Source organism: Muntiacus reevesi, chromosome 22 (genome assembly GCF_963930625.1).
Source record: "Muntiacus reevesi chromosome 22, mMunRee1.1, whole genome shotgun sequence".
Lineage (NCBI taxonomy): Eukaryota > Metazoa > Chordata > Mammalia > Artiodactyla > Cervidae > Muntiacus > Muntiacus reevesi.
In genome coordinates this window covers 18116535-18137879 of record NC_089270.1, presented here as the reverse complement: position 1 = coordinate 18137879, position 21345 = coordinate 18116535, and the positions used below count along the sequence as shown (strand labels likewise).

Genomic DNA, 21345 nt, shown 5'->3' with positions numbered 1-21345 from the left:
TGACCTGTGATTCTTTCTCCTAGGTTGTCTCTAAGAGAAGGTGCTGTTATACCGTTTTACAGGTGAAGAAGTGGAAGCTCCAGGATTGGTTGTCTAGGGTCATGTGCCTAGTAAATGTCAGAGTCAGGTTTGGAATGAGGCTAATTAAAAAATCTTTTTAAATGGTGAAGGCGATAGGGCTGTAGAATGGTGGAAAGAGAGCTAGACTTGGAATTCTGAGGCTGGTTTCTAGTCTCAGCCCTGCCAGCTTCTAAAATCGCTGAAAACAGAACCTAGCTTTTTGCTTCCCTCACCCCTTCATCAGGGGGCAGAAAGGTGGTAGATGAAGTCATTAACTGCCTGAAGTTTGTTTTGACTGTTTTTTAATTGCTTTTCTGTAAATTCAGATTTTTTATACTTAATATCATTAGTTTAAAAATTCTAGGACAAACATCTCTTTTCTACTGACTAGATCTTTTTTTAAAATTAAAAAAGATTTTATCTTTTAAAGGTTACTTTCTACTTACAGTTATTACAAAATGTTGGCTATATTCCCCTTGTACATTACATCCTTGAGCTTACCTTACACCTAAGAATTTGTACCCACCACTCCCTCACCCCTGTATTGCCCTCCCCCTCCTAACACTTATAACCATTGGTTTGTTCTCCGTATCTGTGTGACTGGCTCTTTCTGGCTAATTTGTAGAAGGAAAACATGTCATCATTTGGCTTTGCCAAATGTGTTACCAACTTAAAAGCCCTCTTAAATTTCTAAAATTGCATGACTTTTTGTGATTGGGCTGTAAGTTTTGGGGTGAGAATGAGAAGAAAATGTTTTGGTAAAAGTGTGAAACACCTTCTTCAAAAATAAGATGAAAATCAAATGTTAGTCACTCAGTCGTGTCTGACTCTGCGTTCCCATGGACTGTGACCCACCAGGCTCATCTGTCCATGAAATCTCCAGGCAAGAATACTGGAGTGAGTTGTCATGCCCTTCTCCAGGGGATCTTCCTGGTCCAGGGATCAAACCCTGGTCTCCTGCGTTGCAGGCATATTCTTTACTGTCTGAGCCATCAGGGAAGCCCCTTCTTCGGAAAATGTGCTTTAATTCCATAGAGAGGAGGTCACAACTTGTTGTAGAATTGCTTCTAATTTTAAGGAAAACATGCTGAAGTTGTTATGCATTTTGTTCCCTTTCTTCTCTATTTAGGCTCAAAGAAAACTACTTTGCTTCAGTAGTGTCAAATACTGTTTAAACTTTGGGACAGAGGTTGGCAAACCAAACTCTGAGCCTGTAGGCCGAATGTGGTCCATCCTCTGGTTTTTGTAAATTAAGTTTTATTGGAATGAGCCATGCTCATTCATTTATGTGTTATCTGTAGCTGCCATTGTGGCAAAACAGCAGAGTCCAGAGTTTTGACCGGGATTGGCTGGCTTGCAAACCCTAGAGTATTTATTGTCTGGGCTTCGGAGGAAAAGTTTGCCAGCTTCTGCTTTAGGGGGATATGGTGAAGGAAACTACAGTGCATTTATTCTGGATCACTCTGAAGCGACTGAAAGTGATATTTATGAAGATGGAAATCATACAAAATTACTTAGGATAAAATAAGGAAAGCTTGCATATCACAAAGTTTATTAAAGTGATGGAATCTTTTGTATTGATAATTCAGTCTAATATTTAAAAGTTTTTTCATTCTCAAAGGACAATATGATCATTACAGAAAAGCAATATAAATATGTGTAAAGGGAAAATCATGGGCCCCCCTCCGCGTATACTCTTACCCCCTCCCATCCCATATATTTGAAAGTTTATTTTTTTTTTTTAGTGTTCTTTAAGAAACAAAATAGCATGAATTTCTCCAGGTGTATTGTGAGCTAATCGCTCTGTCGTGTCTGACTCTGTGACTCCATGGACTGTAGCCCGCCAGGCTCCTCTGTCCATGGAATTCTCCAGGCAAGAATACTGGAGTGGGTAGCCATTCCCTTCTTCAGGGGATCTTCCTGACCCAGGGATCAACCCGGGTCTCTTGCATCGCAGGTGGATTCTTTATCATCTGAGCCACTGTGGAAGTTGCTGTTTTGTGAAATAGTGGCCATTTTTCAATGTTTAGTATTAACCATTGTATGTAATTGCAGGCAGTACAGGCCCCAGAAGGGAGGCATTTGTGTTGCCAACCATACATCCCCAATCGATGTTTTGATCTTGACCACGGATGGGTGCTATGCTATGGTAAGAACAGCTCACTGGTATTTCAAGTACTTGCATGTTCTGTGGATTATTCAGACTTTTATTTTATTTTGACACAAATTAGAAAGTTAGTTTTGTATTAGAAAGTGACTGGATATACTATATAAGTAAGTCTATAAATTATTAATGCCTAGTTGCTTCAGTCATGTCCGACTTTGTGACCCCATGGTCTGTAGCCTGTCAGGCCCCTCTGTCCTTGGGGATTCTCCAGGCAAGAATACTGGAGTGGGTTGCTATGCCTTCTTCCAGGAGGTCTTCCCAACCCAGGGATAGAACCCAGGTCTCCCGAATTGTAGGCTGATTCTTTACCGTCTGAGCCACTAGGGAAACCCATAAATTACTAATATATTTACATTATTTATATTATTAATATATAATTACATGAGGAATATACAGTGCAAGAAAAAGAAAGAAAATAGTCATTATATTTAAGGTAGTAAGAAATTAATGTACTGAAATGTAGACACACTTGAGCATGACTGTACTTTATAAAGTTGATTCCATCTTGCTTCTAGAATCCCTGCAGTGTTTAATGACACCTTAAGATGTTAAAGCCATCCTCTTTAGAGCTGTACAAATCCCTCACCAGCCAATTAGTTCTTTCTCCCTTCAGGGAGTCATATGCAATTAAAAAAGAAAAAGAAAAAAGAAAACCTGGCTCTTTAGTGAAGATCAAGCAAGAAAGGCTAATATTTATACCATATTGCCTTTCTCAGTTCTTGCTGACAACTCCCAAAGAAAAAACGAAGCCTACTAAAATCAAACATCTCTAAGGACCTTTTTGTGGCATTTCTTGCATTTTTTTCAAATCGAAGATGTTTCAAGTCAGTGGGTCTTTTCTGTTACCCTGAAGAACTTGTCAAGATTTCCTTCATCTCTTTCCTGTGTGTGTCAGGTTAAATTTGGAGAATCTCTAAAGGTGCTCTGTCCTGCTTGGTGGTAAATATGCCCCACACTGGTGTGTGAAATAGAAAGATGGCGTGGGGATCCTGAGGTGTGGTTGGTCGCTGTCCGACTCTGCGACCTCATGGACTGTAGCCCGCCAGGCTCCTCTGTCCACGGAATTCTCCTGGCAAGAGTACTGGAGTGGGTTGCCATGCCCTCCTCCACGGGATCTTCCCAACTCAGGGACTGAACTCAGGTCTCCTGAATTGCAGGTGGATTCTTTACCACCTGAGCCTCCAGGGAAGCCTGGGATCCTGGGGAGGGCAATTTCTTTTCATATCTCATGTTGCTGGCTTGGGCTTCACAGAGAACAGATGGATTTTTTTAGTTTCACTCGTCAGCTCCAGTAACTGATAGTCGGGGTCTGGTGTGTTTTTCTGCGAAAGCATTTGAAGGGAAACTTTATTTTATTTATTTATTTAGAGATAACATTGATGTACAATATTATATAAGTTTCAGGTTTACACTATAGTGATTCATAGTAAAGGTTATACTCCATCTGTAGTTGTAAAGTATTGGCCATATTCCCCGTGTTGTACATTATGTCCTTGTAGCTTATTTATTTTCTACATGGTAGTTTTGTACCTCTTAGTTTCCTACTCCTGTGATTGATGGTCATGGTCTGGTGTGCTTTCCTGGGAAGGCATTTGAAGGGAGCCATTGTTGATTGAAATGTCTGCAGGCCACCGTGGAGTCCTGGTCGTTTGATTGCCTGTGGGTTATACATTCATTGAGGGGTGTTTGAACACCTTTGTAAAAACGGCTATCTTATTGGCAGATATTGTCTAAAATGCAAGCTCAGATATATAACTCTTGGACAACTACCTTTTAACAAGTTATAAATTTCCCTAAGTTGTGAAGCTCTTTCTGAATCTCAGGAAGCTTTAACAACCTCTCCGAAAAAACTTATGGGAATTGGTAGGTCTTGACATTTTTTAGGTTAGCAATCAGTTAATATTTATGTATCCTTTCTTTCAGAAAAACAATAACATGCATTTGCTTTATACCAACAAATATTTTTATGTAGTTCCAAGAGCCCATCCAGAGACCCTTATGTTAACAGTCCTTGATAGATCCCACCCAGCTCTGGGTGTATATAATAATTCCTTGCATTTAAGTGGACAAACACTTTCACATGCATTGTAATCTTTTGTGACCTTTCACATGCATTGTGACGTTCCCTGTAATCCAAAGAGGTTAGGGCTGAGATGTTTAGCTGAGAAAGCAGCTGTTTTCCTACAATACTATCTTTGTAAATTTCTTAACCAACTTGCCTAATCATGATTTTGTGTTTCTGAGACAATATTAATTCTGTGTCTTAGTCAACAAAGGTTTGAGTATAACTCATTTGTGACTGAAGGCCTTAGAATCTTCTTAGCGTTTTCCGTGCTTCTTGATCATACATAATTGTCATTACAGCTTCAATATACAATTGTATAATTTACAGTATTAGCCAAGGCTTAGAAATAGAACTGCAAACTTTGATGGGTTGAGTAATAGAAGTCAAAAGCCTGTTGGATTTATTTTTTACTTTTAATTTTTTAATTGTAGTTGAATACAATGTTATGTTAATTTCAGGTGTACAATATGGTGATTCATCACTTATATACATTGTGAATTGATCACCACTATACGTTTACTATTTGTCTGTTCACCATACAAAGTTAGTGGAACGTTATTGACTATATTCCCTGTGTGGTACATTACATTCCATGACTTACTTATTTTGTGATTGGAAGTTGGTACTCTTTAATCTCCTTCACCTATTTTGTCCTCCTCCCCATTCTTATCCTCTCTAAGCCAAGTCGATTTTTCAAATTTAATTTTCCAGTATCTCACAATTATGAATAATGCTGCAATTTAAACATTGTGCATATGTATTTCCATTTTGTTTGGGGTATATCTTCAGGGTAGATTCCTAGAAGTGAATTATTGAGTTTAAGGATAAACGTTTATGTAAAGTGAAGTGAAGGTTTTAGTCACTCAGTTGTGTCTGATTCTTTGCGATCCCGTTGGTTGTAGCCCCCAGGCTTCTCTGTCCATGGAATTTTCCAGGCAAGAATACTGGAGTGGGTTACCATTCCCTTCTCCAGGGAATCTTCCAGACCCAGGGATTGAATCCCAGTGTACTGCATTGGAGGCAGATTCTTTACCATCTGAGCTCCAGGGAAGCTAATGTATATGTAATTTTAATAGATATTGCCAGATTTCCTTCTATGAGTGTTATAAGCTCCCCATCCCAAGCACTGTAGGAGAATGCCTATTTCCCACAGCCTTGGTACGTTGTCACGCTTTTGAATCTTTGCCAGTCTGTCGGGTCTGAAATCGTATTTCAGTGTAGTTTTAATTTGTATTTCACTTACTTTGACTTAGTTGGAAAATCTCTACTTTTAAGAGCTAGCATAAAGCCAGTAAGTACCGCAACATAACTTAAAATTGAAAGGTGCTACTGAAGAACATTTTGTGCTTATATTTGGCCAATCGTGTCCTTTGAGCAGAGGCTTCCCAGGTGGTAAAGCACCTGCCTGCCAGAACAGGAGGCAGCAGGAGATGCAGGTTCAATCCCTGGGTCAGGAGGATTCCCTGGTGGAAGAAATGGCAACCCACTCCTGTATTCTTGCCTGGAGAATCCCATGGACAGAGGAGCCTGGCGGGCTACGGTCCATGGGGTCGCAACAGAGTGGGACACTGCTGAGTGACTGAGCACGCATACATGACCTTTGAAGGGATTAAGAACTTCAGTCAGCAGGAGGCCAGTCTTTTCTCTGAGAGGGAGTAGGAACTTACGTTAAAGAAAAGAAGGCTTTCTTTGGACAGCTATGCCTTTACATTTTTTTCCATTTTCTCATGGTCCTTGTAGGTTGGCCAGGTTCATGGTGGATTGATGGGAATTATTCAGAGAGCCATGGTCAAGGCTTGTCCACATGTCTGGTTTGAACGCTCAGAAATGAAGGATCGTCACCTGGTTATTAAGAGGTAAGCAGTGACATTACTCGGTATCCATTGGGTTGGCATAAAATCTTGGCCTTCCCGTCAAAGAGGGCAGAGCCAGTGGTACTAAAAGTGAACACTAAAAATAAGGGTTAAAACTAAAATATATGGACCTCTGTTTGTGGTTGGTCATTTCTGGTGAGTCACCTGTCTTAACTGGATTTAAAAAATTTTGAATTCTCTACTCATGGTGGTGTAGATGATGTGGTTAGAAGACCCATACATTTACATGCCCTGACTTAGGTGTTCCAGTCACTGAATTTCTAAAACTGAAAATTACTACCTGGAATGTAAATGATTGGCAACGGCTGAATAAATAGATGGTTGCTTAAGTATTTGCTGGATGTCATCACTTACACGCATCTAGAGATTGACAGGCAAAAATGCAAAATGATTGTCTGAAGAAGCCTTACAAATAGCTGAGCAAAGAAGAGAAGAGAAATGCAAAGGAGAAAAGGAAAGATATACCCATCTGAATGCAAAGTTCTAAAGAATAGCAAGGAGAGGTAAGAAAGCCTTCCTCAGTGATCAGTGCAAAGAAACAGAGGAAAATAATAGAATGGGAAAGACTAGAGATTTCTTTAAGAAAATTAGAGATACCAAGGGAACATTTCATGCCAAGATGGGCGCAATAGAGGACAGAAACGGTATGGACCTAAAGAAACAGAAGATATTAAGAAGAGGTGGCAGTACACAGAAGAACTATACAAAAAAACTCTTAATGACCCAGATAACCATGAATGGTGTGATTACTCACCTAGAGCCAGACATCCTGGAGTGTGAAGTCAAGGGGGCCTTAGGAAGCATCACTAAGAACAAAACTAGTGGAGGTGATGGAGTCCCAGCTGGGCTATTTCAAATTCTAAAAGATGATATTGTGAACGTGCTGCACTCAATATGCCAGCAAATTTGGAAAATTCAGCAGTGGCCACAAGACTTGAAAATGTCAGTTTTCACTCCAATCCCAAAGAAGGGCAATATTAAAGAGTGTTCAAACTGCCGCACAATTGCACTCACCTCACATGCTAGCAAAGTAATGCTCAAAATTCTCCAAGTCAGGCTTCAACAATATGTGAACTGTGAACTTCCAGATGTTCAAGCTGGATTTAGAAAAGGCAGAGAAACCAGAGATCAAGTTGCCAACAACCACTGGATCACTGAAAAAGCAAGAGAGTTCCAGAAAATCATCTACTCCTGCTTTATTGATTATGCTAGAGCCTTTGACTGTGTGGATCACAACAAACTGTGGAAAATTTTTCAAGAAATAGGAATACCAGACCACCTGACCTGCCTCCTGAGAAATCTGTATGCAGGTCAAGAAGCAATGATTAGAATGGGATATGGAACAACGGACTGGTTCCAAATTGGAAGGAGTATGTCAAGGCTGTATATTGTCACTCTGCTTATTTAACTTATATGCAGAGTACATCATGTGAAATGCCCGACTGGATGAAGCACAAGCTGGAATCAAGATTGCCGGGAGAAATAGCAGTAACCTCAGATAGGCAGATGACACCACACTTATGGCAGAAAGTGAAGAAGAAATAAAGAGCCTTTTGATGAAAGTGAAAGAGGAGAGTGAAAAAGTTGGCTTCAAACTCAACTTTCAAAAAACTAAGATCATGACATCTGGTCCCATCACTTCATGGCAAGTAGATGAAACAATGGAAACAGTGAGAAACTTTATTTTTTAGAGCTCCAAAATCACTGCAGATTGTGACTGCAGCCATGAAATTAAAAGATGCTTGCTTCTTGGAAGAAAAGCTATGACCAACCTAGAAAGTGAATAACGAAAGTGAAAGTCACTCACTTTCATCATGAAAAGTTTCTGACTCTTTTCGACCCCATGGACTGTATAGTCCATGGAATTCTCCATGCCAGAATACTGGAGTGGGTAGCCTTTCCCTTCTTCAGGGTATCTTCCGAATCCAGGGATTGAACCCAGGTCTCCTGCATTGCAGGTGGATTCTTTAGCAGCTTAGCCACAACCAACCTAGACATCATATTTAAAAGCAGAGTCATTATTTGCCGACAAAGGTCCATCTAGTTAAAGCTGTATTTTTTCCAGTAGTCATGTATGGATGTGAGAGTTGGACCATAAAGCTAAGCCCCGAAGAATTGATGCTTTTGAACTGTGGTGTTGAAGAAGACTCTTAAGAGTCCCTTGGATTGCAAGTAGATCAAACCAGTCAATCCTACAGGAAATCAGACCTGACTATTTATTGGAAGGACTGATGCTGAAGCTGAAACTCCCAATACTTTGGACATTTGATGCGAAAAGTTATCTCATTGGGAAAAACCCTGATGCTGGGAAAGATTGAAGGCAGGAGAAGAAGGGGATGACAGCGGATGAGATGGTTGGATGGCATCACCAACTCAATGGACATGAGTTTGAGCAAGCTCTCGGAGTTGGTGATAGACAGGGAAGCCTGGTGTGCTGCAGTCCATGGGGTTGCAAAGAGTTGGACACGATTGAGCGACTGAATTGAACTGAGAGGCAGACAGAGCTAGCGCTCTTTATGGAACAGGACGGGAAACTTCTGGGTCTTGGAGTGGAGTTGAGCTACCAGAAACCTTTGTTTGAAGCAGCTTTTTGCCTGAGACCTTTCACTGGAGGCAGTCGAGTCATTGCTTCTGTAAATATGATGGTGGGCTATGAGTGGGTAAGAGTGAAATGGCACGTGCCTATTGAAATGTCTTTAAGGTTAGAGAACTGTTTCCCCTCTTGTGATTATTGAGCAGTGGTGTGCACACTCGCAGTTGTAATCTGTCTATCTCAGCTATGCCGACTCTTACACTTGTTTAGAAAGGGGCCAACTTGAGTTTATTTCCTTTCTCTTCTTATTGCTTTACAGTTGTATTTGTGTTAGTGGAGAGTAAAGAATACCAGAGAGAGACTGGGATTGATGTATGCACACTTCCATGTGTAATAGCTAGTGGGAAGCTCAGCTCAGAGCTGTGATGACATAGAGGGGCGGGATGGGGTAGGGTGGGAGCGAGGCTCAAGTGGGAGGAGCTATATGTATCCTTATAGCTGATTCACGTTGTGGTACAGCAGAAATTAACACAATATTGTAAAGCAACTGTATACCAATTTAAAAAAATGGGCATGATTTAATTGAATCTAAAAGAAAGGATACCAAAGAGGATTCCCACCTCTCTACTTTTGAAGGTATAATTTAGATCCTTTATTTTTCTTCACAGACTAAAAGAACATATTGCTGATAAGAAAGAATTACCCATATTAATCTTTCCTGAAGGTGAGAAGTGGGATTGCTTACCAAGCTATGGTTGATAACAATAGGTACCCGAAGTATATGGGGAGCTGGATTGTTCCGGAGCTGGCATTCTTAGTCCAGATTTCTGCTGTCCTTTAGGAATGGCATGGCCTCTCTGAGCCAGTAATTCCCTGCTTTCTTATGAGGTTTGATGGAAGTCATGGTACCTTTTGGATCTCAGAAGTTGTTTCTGGGTAATAAAGTTTGATGAGCTTCCCTGGTGACTCAGATGGTGAAGAATCTGCCTGCAATGCAGGAGACTCGGGTTCGATCCTTGGGCTGGGAAGATCCTCTGGAGAAGGAAATGGCAACCCACTCCAGTATTCTTGGCTGGAGAATTCCATGGACAGAGGAGCCTGGCAGGCTGCAGTCCATGGGGCCCCAAAGAGTTGGACTTGACTGAGTGACTAACAATTTCACTTTTTTTTTTTTTTTTTTTTTTTTAATATTATTTTATTAGTTGGAGGCCAATCACTTTACAACATTTCAGTGGGTTTTGTCATACATTGACATGAATCAGCCATATAGTTACATGTATTCCCCATCCCGATCCCCCCTCCCAACAATTTCACTTTTAATGAACTTAGATAGGTATTGTCCATAACTTTATAAAGGTCCTTATTTTAAAATATATTGAAGTCGCCATCTGTTGTGAAGAAACTGTATCTCTAGAGTAGTCAACAATAAAGTAAAATTTGTTGTTAAACCTGCTTAGAACTGTTGAATTACTACTACTTAAACAGGAGTTAATTTGTAAAGTGATAGTATTTAAAATATCTGTAATTTTTTAAAAAGTCTGTAATTTTGATGTGATCTGAATATTTTAAATTATTTTATAACAAAATATTTCCGTTTCAAATTGACTGCTTTAAAAAATTTCACTCCCTGCCAATGTGCTTATAGGAACTTGTATCAACAATACTTCAGTCATGATGTTTAAAAAAGGAAGCTTTGAAATTGGAGGAACCATCCATCCAGTTGCCATTAAGGTAAAACAGATTATCCACTCTCACACCCCTCCCCGCCAAAGACAGTGACTTGGTCACTTTATTTTGATATAATTTCAAACTTAAGATTTGTAAGAATAAGGAATACTTGTGTGTTCTTTGCTTCCCTGGTTGCTCAGACGGTAAAGAATCTGCCTGCAATGCAGGAGACCCGAGTTTGATCCCTGAGTTGGGAAGATCCCCTGGGGAAGGAAGTGGCAACCCCCTCCAGATTCTTGCCTGGAGAATCCCATGGCCAGTGGAGGCTCATGGGCTACACAGTCCGTGGGGTCACAATGAGTCGGGCACGACTGAGCGTGTGCTCTTTATTCATATCCACCAGTTGTTTACATTTGTCCCATTTGCTAGATCTCTTTCTACTGATGCAGATATAGATATGTAGCGGTAGGGGGATGCTATGTGCCAAGCCATGTCTGGGTACTGAGGACACTGTGATATCAGTGTCAGATACTATTCCTGCTTTGACCCACCTCCCAGTGAAGTGGGTAGACAGACTTTTAAGAATCATGTCAATAACCCTCCAGTCTGAGCACTCTGAGGCTCTCCTCAGGGGAGTTACCTGGCCTGATTTCTTCTTTATTTTGTTTCTTTTCTTTTGTTAAAAGTTTCATTGGAATATAGTTGATTTACAGTGCTGTGTTTGCTTTCAGGTGTTTCGCAAAGTGAATCCACTCGGGTATACATATACATGTATCTAGTCTTTTAGCTTCTTTTCCCATATAGGCTGTTACAGAGTATTGAGTAGGCTTCCCTGTGCTGTATGGCAGGTCCTTATTAGTCATCTATTTTATGCATATAGTCGTGTGTTTGTGTTGATCTCAGTTTCCTAATCCATCCCTCCCCTCCTTTACCCCCTGGTAACCACAGGCTGTTTTCTACATCTTGTTGGCTCTCTGGATCCTTTCTGTCCAGTAAAGTAGCTTCTTTTTGTTTTTTTGGAGGGGGGCAGGTCTGATAGATGTTTGGCCTGTCATCTACCGACATGTAGAAGAGATGCTGCCGTTTAATTCCTAACTAGAATGCGTTTTCTTTTCTCAGTATAACCCTCAGTTTGGTGATGCGTTTTGGAACAGTAGTAAATACAACATGGTAAGCTACCTGCTTCGAGTGATGACCAGCTGGGCCATCGTCTGTGACGTGTGGTACATGCCCCCCATGACCAGAGAGGTATTGCATAGATAACAGGTGCTTTATCTAATCAGATGAAGGCGAGAAAACCTTTACCTGCACGTGTGGGTGTCTGCTTTCCTCATATCAGTTGAATTTGGACTTTCTGCCTTCTCTGTATCTAGCGCTCTTCAAAATCTCACTGGTTTTAGATCAAGAGACTCTTTTCCATAATAGTTTTTACCATTGTTATTGGTTTATTGAACCTACAGATACTGTAGAATGTTGTATCTTGCATAAGTCTAGTAAAGAGCATAATAAATACATATATGTGATAAAGATATTAAACAAAAAGAGCACTGCATTTTCTTGATGGAACAAATGGTATTTGCTATAATTCAGAATAGAGCATATTTGACTTAAAAATGTGAATATTGTACTTTAAAACAAATCTAAATGATTGTGAGATATTTGAAAGTGTTGTTTGAGAACTGTCTTCAGGATGTGCTGGTCATTTTTTATTCCAGGAAGGGGAAGATGCAGTCCAGTTCGCTAACAGGGTTAAGTCTGCTATTGCTGTGCAAGGAGGGTTGACCGAGCTTCCTTGGTAAGAAATTTTTCAGAAGTATTATTACTTTAAAAAATAGGTCATTTATTATGCTTTCTAGTTGGAGGTTTAGCTGACATTGACAGTGGTTGATACAGCATAATGATGGCTTAAATAAGATTGAATTGTATCTCTCATACTTCATCATAGGCAGCCTAGACTGGCATAACAGCTCACTTTGTATTGATCTACCATCCTCAGTGTTGTCCAAGACGGCTCTGCCCAGTGAGTACAATAACATGATTAGCAGGGAAGAACTAAAACAAGAAGAATGCATTCATGTCTTTAAGAGCACAAGCTGGAAGTTGGACATGCCATTTCCACTTCTGTCTGTTGACTTGAACTCAAGTCACGTGATGACACCTTGCTGCAGAGGATGCTCGGAAATGCAGTCTTTGTTCTGCTTGGCCCTGTTAGTGGCTCGGTCATGTCCGACTCTTTGCAACCCCATGGACTGGGTTTTGCCAGGCTTCTCTGTCCATGTAATGGGGTTGCCATTTCTTTCTCCAGGGGATCTTCCCGACCCAGGGATCAAACCCAGCTCTCCTGCTTTGCAGGCAGACTCCTTACTGTCAGAGCCGCCGGGGAAGCTCCTGCTTGGCCATATGTCTAGCTAAAATTTAGGGATCTTTCACTGAAGAAGAAAGTGGGGTTGGATTTGAGGGAAATGGATCTTTGAAGGCAGGGGGCAACTTACAAACTTGTTCTTATTTATCTCCAGCTGTAATTATATTAAAGAAAACTTCAAAACTTGACAGGAAATAAGTGGAATATTATAAGTATGGATATCTATGGCTTTAGTTTTGTGTTTTTTTAAGAAAGATAGAATATAGGTGAGAGTATTAATCTGATCAGGCTGCCAGAACAAGCTCCCATAGACTGGGTGGCTTAAACAACAGAAATTTATTTTATCACAGTTCCGAAGGCTGGAAGCTCTCTGGTGTGTTTTCTTACACGGGCACTGTTCCTGTCTTGAGGGCCCATCCCTGATGACCTCATCTATACCTAATTGGCTCCCCAAATCTCCATCTCCAAATACTGTATTATTGAGGGTTAGGGCTTCAGGAAGTGAATTTTGGGGGGCACTTGCAAACATTTTGTCTGTGTCAGTGAGGGTTGAATATCCCTAGGTTATAACGGGAGATTAAATTTGTACATATACACAGACATTGTATTAGCATAGTTAGCACAAAAACAGTCCATTCGTTAAGTCCTGTACGTTTAATGAAGTCCCTGCTATCTATCTATTTGGTGTTTTGTAAACACTTGACTTGGGAGGTTCACTAGAGGCAATTTTGGGAGTGTCGTGGAGTAGGATGTGGCTAGGCAAGTCTGGCTATGAGCTAGGCAGCCAAAACCTTTTGAACCAGCAGAGGTACCCAGGACTGCTGAGGGATTAAGCCTATGAAGAAGGGCTGCCTGGATTCTTATATACCCTTTAATGCAAGGATCGGGAATGTCTCTAAAATAATTTCATCAACTCACGTATCTTGAACACAACTAATTTCACCCAGGAAAGTCTGTTTCTGGCATCTGTCTTGCTAATTAACAAGCCACTAACTTCTGCAGTGATAACCCATTTCTAAATTCACTATGCTAATTAACAAAGCTTGGAAAGTTGATGGGAGATCAAGATAGTGGAAGCCTTATAGTCACATCTCTGGAGGGTGGCTTTCTAATTAAATGCCTGGATGACCGCTCTGGGGCTGTGAGTTCTTGATTTAGGGCAACTCCCTGAAATGTGGTTAAGATAGGTTAGGACTAATATTCTTATGACACTCTCTAAACTGGAATATGTGAAACTAAATTTCAGACATTCTACTGAAACCAGGTGACTCAGGGTGGGATTTCAGTCCACGTGTCCAGGACTTGAACCCTCCCTAAACCTAGATGGGGGCGTGAGCCCACAGTGTTTTAACTAGAATCACTCACCTGATGTCTGGGGTTACCGAGGCTCAGGTACTTTGTGTCCTAGTGCGGAAGAAATTCAGTAAGAGGCAAAGTGATAGGCAAGAAGTAGATTTGTTATTATAGGACAGTTGAGGAAATGCAAATGGGCAGGTTGCCTGCCTCACAAATTAAGTGGTCTACAATTTTATAATCAAAGGAAAATGAGGGAGAGGAAAAGACTGTCTTCTTTGAGTAGAGGTCAAGCTTATATCACTAGCTCCTCCTTTGTATTGGGTAGGAGAGTGTCTGACCCTACAAGGGTCAGACCTTGTAGGGTCAGACACTATCATAGCTTATTCAGATCAGTAGGAGGGTGGTAATGTTTTTCTTCGACCTAATGACCTGGGGAATGTCTCATGCTTTTTATTTATGACTTTATAGCAAAGCAAGCCTGCTTCATTCCATGATAATCCCATAGTTTTCTTGAGCAATCATGAACTTACAGTGGTCTCCCAAAATTTCCTAAATTTCTCTGTATCTATAGTCTCATACTGGGACCTCTACAACTACCGGTTGCTGTTTAGTCCCTCAGTCATGTCTGACTCTTTGTGACCCCATGAACTGCAGCACTCCAGGCTTCCCTGTCCCTCACTATCTCCCAGAATTTGCTCAAACTCATGTCCATTGAGTCAGTGATGCCAACCAACAGTCTCATTCTCTGTCGCCCCCTTCTTCTCCTGCCCTCAATCTTTCCCAGCATCAGGGTTTTTTCCAATGAGTCAGCTCTTTGCATCAGGTGACCAAAGTATTGGGGCATATTCAGGGTTGATTTCCTTTAGGATTGACTGGTTTGATTTCTTTGCAGTCCAAGGGACTCTCAAGAGTCTTTTCTAGCACCACAATTCAAAAGCATCAGTTCTTTGGCGCTCAACCTTCTTTATGGTTCAACTTTCATATCTGTACATGACTACTGGAAAAATCATAGCTTTGACTAGACGGACCTTTCTTGAGCAATCAGTCTCCCAAAGTTTCCTAGGATTCTGTATCTATCTATAGTCCCCTACCGGGAACTTTACAACTGTATAAGAATCCTATTCTATCCTTATCACTGCCATCAAGAAATAACAGGCTTACCAATGCTGTAGTTTACAGATGTCTTAGTGACCCATGTTCATATGTATAACTGGCTTCCTCTTCCTCGTCCATTGTTTTCTATTCTTTATACCCCCTTGCTTTTACTTGACATCCTAGCCCTAATCCTGCCCTGAAGCCATTATGAAAAGCTTAGAGCTTTAGATCTGTAGCCTCAAGTACCAAGGAAAGGAAAAAAGCCTTTCGAAACAAAGAGAGCCTAAGGGAGTTAGCTCCAGGACAGACTGTCCTCAGCCAGATTGGCTTGAGCAAAATGACAGAAATGATCCTCATAGTTTTAAAATTGCCTTTTATCAGGCTATATTCAGTTTTATATATAAAAAAGTTACTTTTAATTACTTAGACTCTTCTTTTAAAAGAAAATAAGCTCACTGCCTTTCCAGTTGTATTTGTCATTCCTCTGTTGGGTATGAATTAACATGTCTAGATTCCCCCCCCCCCCAATTAAATGAGAACTTAATTGAATCATCTTTTCAAAAATTATTATGTGACTATTTTAAAAAATTTATTGATTGATTTATTTTCTGTTGGCTCGTTGTGGCAGGTGGGTTTTCTTTAGTTGCAGTGAGTAGGACCTACTCTCTAGTAGCGATGCAGGAGTTTCTCATTGCTGTGGCTTTTCTTGTTGTAGATGTCGATTAAAAAAGATGCACCACGTGAGAGTTACAAGTTTTATTTAGGGCGAAATGAGGACTGCAGCCTAGGATTGCTCTGAGAGACTACTCCAAAGAGGTAGTGGGGGAACGTCAATATATAAGATTTTGGTGAATGAAGCACTTTACAAGAGGTTTTCTGCCGGTCATAAAGAGCTGATGTCATCATGAAGGGACTTGGTGATTTTCTAGATATGAAGAGATGCAAAGATTGGGATCATGAAATCAGTTCCTGAAAGCATCTACCTATCTGAAGGCCTGTTCTGTCAGATTCCGTGGAGCACAGAGTGCCTCGCTCTCCACCCTAAACTCCCTCAGGGGTTGTTGAGGGTCAGCAGCTGCAGCAGCACAGGGTTCAGTCTCCGCAGAGGCAGATGGCTAATGCCCTTGTTGTTGTTCAGTCCCTGGCAAATCCTCTTGGCAAGTGCCAGGTTGTAGTTGACACAGAGCATGGGCTCTAGGTGCACAGGCTTCGGTAGTTGCAGCACATGGGCAGTCGTTTGGGGCACGGCTTAGTTGCCCCTCGACATGTGGGATCCTCCCAGACCAGGGATCTAACCTGTGTCCCCTGCATTGACAGGTGGATTCTTAACCACCGGACCACCAGGGAAGCCCTCAGTTGTATTATCTTAAACTGGCTTTTATATTCAGCTGCTGCCCTCCTTAAGAACTAAGACCTGCCATTGCAAAGGGGAATTGAATAAAGTTTTGAAGTCTCTGTTGGAGTGCTTAGAGCAGTGGCTCAGATGGTAAAGCATCTGCCTGCAACGCGGGAGACCCGGGTTTGATCCCTGGGAAGATCCCCTGGAGAGGGAAATGGCAACCCACTCCAGTACTCTTGCCTGGAAAATTCCATGGATGGAGGAACCTGGTAGGCTACAGTCCATAGGATCACAAAGAGTTGGACCCAACTGAGTGACTTCACTTTCACTTTCTTTAGAAGGGAGATGCTCAGGATTTTCAAGGACAGGTGTCACTAATTGATTTGTTGCCTGTTTTGGCCTGGACCTCAGAAGAGGAGGAATGGCCTTTCCTCTGGCTCTCCCTCCCTTTCTTATTTCTTACCAACCATCCTGGATGGCATCACCAACTCGATGGACATGAGTTTGAGTAAGTTCTGGGAATTGGTGATGGACAGGGAAACTGGGTGTGCTGCAGTCCATGGGGTCCCAAAGAGTCGGAGACAGCTGAGCGACTGAACTGAACTGGTAACTCAGCTGGTAAAGAATCCGCCTACAATGCAGGAGACCCCAGTTCGATTCCTGGGTCGGGAAGATCCCCTGGAGAAGGGATAGGCTACCCACTCCAGTATTCTTGGGCTTTCCTGGCGGCTCAGACAGTAAAGAATCCGCCTGCAATGTGGGAGACCTGGGTTTGATCCCTGGGTTGGGAAGATCCCCTGGAGGAGGGCATGGCAACCCATACCAGTATTCTTGCCTGGAGAATCCCCACAGAGAGAGAAGCCTGGCGGGCTACAGTCCATGGGGTCACAAAGAACTGGACTTGACTGAGCAACTAAGCACTGCACATATTGCTTTTATGTGAATTCTGAATAGTAAGGACTGATGTTGAAGCTGAAACTCCAACACTTTGGCCACCTGATGCGAAGAGCTGACATTGGAAACGACCTAGATGCTGGGAAAGATTGAAGGCGGGAGGAGAAGGGGACGAGAGAGGATGAGATGGTTGGATGGCATCATCGACTCGATGGACATGGGTTTGGGTGGACTCCGGGAGTTGGTGATGGACAGGGAGGCCTGGCGTGCTGCAGTTCATGGGGTTGTGAAGAGTCGGCCATGACTGAGCGACTGAATTGAACTGAACTGAAGAACTAAGAAAGGGAGGGAGGGCCAGAGGAAAGGCCATTCCTCCTTTTCTGAGGTCCAGGCCAAAACAGGCAACAAGTCAATTAGCAACATCTTTCCTTGAGCAGCCAAAACAGGCAACAAGTCAGTTAACCAACATCTGTCCTTGAGCAGATGTTGAGTGGTACCAGGGAAACCCCTAAATGCTGTGTATGGTGAGAAGCATCTCCTGTGGATAAAAGAGGCTCTTGTGGACAATTCTGGAGGTCTGATGACAACTTCTAACCTTATTTCATGGAAATTTCCTACAGCTGACCCCCTGGAAGATTTGTGGGCCGAAGTCCATTTTTAAAGTTGAGGACTTCGTGGTGGACCACGTCTTAGTTTTGACTCTAGAGGCCTGAACATTACAGCGGACTCAGGCTGCCTTCTGTTTTTAGGTCAAGCTCTGTCTTCATGGCATTGAGTTCACTGGCTAACCTATGAAACTCCCATCATCATTAGAGAGCACTTGGTAAACATTCATGCTTAGCTGGGTTAAAATTAACAGGCAGAGTTATATAAAGTAAGCACTTTCTTGGTCTGTGGTCTCCTGGGAATTAAAATCTAAAGTGTGAGATTAGGAGAGAGTGGATCCGATAATCCAGTCTTCTTTCAGGTCTTTCAACTTGTTTCTTTGTTTTGGCAAAAGAAGGAAAGACATACACAATCCTTTTAACTTTGGCAGGTCTGATTTTTACCACCCTGGAGAGAGTTCAAAGATTCACAGGCTCTGAATTAAGGAATGCTGCTTACATAGGCCCTGTGATTTGTTGAATGCCATTTATGTTTTTGTTTGATTTATTTTGAGTCTATTTTGGAAGATTATCAATACTTACAATAGAGCACTTTGAATAAAAACATGACTTGTTAGACACAGGATTAGATTTGAATCATGAGCCCATTTCTTTTTGAGGAATTTACCCCCCCCCCACCACACACACATAGCACCTTCATCATTTCTTATATGTATATTTATAGTGAGACCAGGGAAGCCCAGTGACTCAGATGGTAAAGCATCCGCCTGGAATGCAGGAGACCTGGGTTTGAAACCTGGGTCAGGAAGATCCTCTGGAGAAGGAAAAGGCAACCCACTCCAGTGTTCTTGCCTGGAGAATCCTATGGACAGAGGAGCCTGGTGGGCTACAGTCCATGGGGTTGCAAGGAGTTGGACATGACTGAGCAACTAACATACACATAGGCCGATTTAGATGAAAAGATCTAGTACTTGTCTTTCCTTGGGGAAAAAGATAGGTAAACAGTCCGAGTTTTAATATCACATCCAAATATGGAAGATAGCAGCCCTAACTTCTAAAATGAAAGTGAGCAGTGAAATTGTGTTTAATTCTTACCAAACATCAAAGAGATTGCTCCTTCAAGTAACACAGGTCTGATTGAGCGGTAGAGCAGAGACTGAAGTCTGGGTTTTTCTGCTTCCAGATCCACTCTGCTTTGCCTCCTCTCTGAGCATCTGCTCAGCGCCATGGCACTGTGCAGCGTGTGTGAGTAGGTAACCCTTTGAAATCATTGCTGGGAGTATTTATGTGTCTTTCTGTTCTCAGGGATGGAGGGCTGAAGAGAGCCAAGGTGAAGGACACCTTTAAGGAAGAGCAGCAGAAGAATTACAGCAAAATGATTGTGGGCAATGGATCTGTCAAGTCGGAATTGGACTGAACGCCATGCAGGCTTTCCAGAGCTAGTCCTTAGAAATGGAACGGGGTGGAATTGTTTTTTTTTTTTTGACAAGGGGAAGAAGGAAGTGTGTTGTTTTGTTTTACTTTTTTTTTTTTTTAATTGTTAACCTTTTCTACGCGATGGTTGTCTCTACCTCCTCTTGCCAGAGGCGGAACCCACGGTGCCATTTTTGGCTTTTGTTGTTAAAGCATTAGCATGGTTGTCTCTACCTCCTCTTGCCAGAGGCGGAACCCACGGTGCCATTTTTGGCTTTTGTTGTTAAAGCATGAATTGTTAAGTCGTGTGCTGAGTTTGAACTGATTCTGCCTTTTGTGAAATGACTGTGGCCTTGTGGATTGAATGAAATATTTGTACTGGGAAAAGCTCTTCTAAAACACTTTGGGAATTCATTGTGTTTGGAACTCATTGAGAGGGCAGTTCTCAAGAAAATACCCCACACTTTGTTCATGATTCGCTTTCACCCGCCCTTCCCTTCCCACTTTCCTTACTCACTTAAACAAGGATTGCACATTAGGTTCGAATGGCTGTCATGGTTTTGTTCTACTACAAGATTGAAAAGAAAAATGGAAGACAGTCTTTAGGAGAAAGGACAGCTTTGTGGCCCCTTGATCTGAAAGTTGAAAGGAAATTAAATATCTTTTACTGGCGTGTTAGAGGAGACATCCTATTTGGTGAACTTTACCAAAGAAAAGTGAATCTACGTTACAGTGAGCGCATATTTATATGTAGGTGACTTTCAAATAGACCTATGTTAGCCAGCAACCGGTGATAAAGCTTTTAGTTTTCCATGTTTCTATAGTAAAGGTCTCTACCTGATGCCTTTTGCATCTACTGATTTGTTTGATCCATGTCACCAAACACATTTCAAAGAGGAAGAGCCTCTGACAACCACCACCAGTCACATTGAGCGTCTTCTGCAGAGGTGGGGGTGTTGTGAGTGAAGTGTTTGGCGCTGTTCCTCCCCCATCACCACTTTGTCCTTTATTTCAGAACTTTCCCATTTTCTTTAACAGGAGAATAAGTGGTAAAATTACCTTTTGGAATCTGAGCCTTAAATCTTTTGAAGGGGAAAATCAGTGTTTCCCGACTGTGCAGCCTAAGCAATGTTGATAGCAATATAGTGCCATCAGAGTGTTATTTCTCTTCTGGGAAACATGTACAAAATGTGACACTGTCTTACGGTGAATATAAATAAATTCTATATTTCTAAATGTGTGTTGCATTATTTTCTGTACCTCAGCTCTCTTGCCTTCTTTTGATTTTGAGTAAGTTAAATTTTTTCACATTACAATCTTGGATTGTTTGTTTTTTCATTTCAGTGACATAGTTGGATTTTATTCGACTGGAACGACTGGAAAATGAGAAACATTTGGTTGTTGGTTTTGCTGTGTTTTTTTTTCTCTTTCTCCTTTTTTTTTCAAGCTAAGTTGTCTGGACTCTGACTCTTGGACCTCGTCTTGAGCAAAGACATAGACTTCAGTTGTTTTGCAAATGAACGCAGGCACTACTCTCTTAACTGAGATAGGCCTGCCCCAGCACAATCAATGTGTATTCTTCTCATCAAGCTTTATGGATTTGATCCTAAAGGAAAATTTGTGAACAGGTGACCATCACGGTCAGCTAGCCTTCTCTTCTTACTTCCCCCCATCTTTTTCCTTTGTTCTTGCTTTAACCTTTGCCCCCACACCCCCAAAAAACTCTTGAGGGTAAGATTTGACCCCAAATCAGTGAATTTGTATGTTGAGGTGACTCTGTTTTTTTCTCAGAAGATTTCCTTTTTCTTTTTGCTTGTCATATTCAATACAGCTTGAGTTAATAAACTCATTCTATTAATTAGGTCAATTCTCAGAAAAGTTGGTAGAACAACTAATAGCCCTTTTGTTTGGATACTGATAATATGTATCTTTCCAAGGGCACCATGAGAGCAATCATGCTATCACACGTTCACT

General features: G+C 41.6%; 1 protein-coding gene across 2 annotated transcripts in view; it reads left to right on the top strand.

Annotated features, from left to right (window-relative positions):
• GPAT3 (glycerol-3-phosphate acyltransferase 3) overlaps nt 1-20630 on the top strand; it is a 64084-nt gene extending 43454 nt beyond the window's left edge. For both annotated transcript variants that reach the window (XM_065914474.1, XM_065914472.1), the window contains exons 7-13: nt 2116-2209; nt 6033-6148; nt 9368-9423; nt 10345-10430; nt 11487-11615; nt 12083-12162; nt 19264-20630. In XM_065914474.1, coding sequence (XP_065770546.1) covers nt 2116-2209; nt 6033-6148; nt 9368-9423; nt 10345-10430; nt 11487-11615; nt 12083-12162; nt 19264-19375 — 673 coding nt within the window. In that variant the 3' untranslated portion in view covers nt 19376-20630. The remainder of the gene's footprint in view (nt 1-2115; nt 2210-6032; nt 6149-9367; nt 9424-10344; nt 10431-11486; nt 11616-12082; nt 12163-19263) is intronic.
• Nucleotides 20631-21345: the final 715 nt, after the last annotated feature.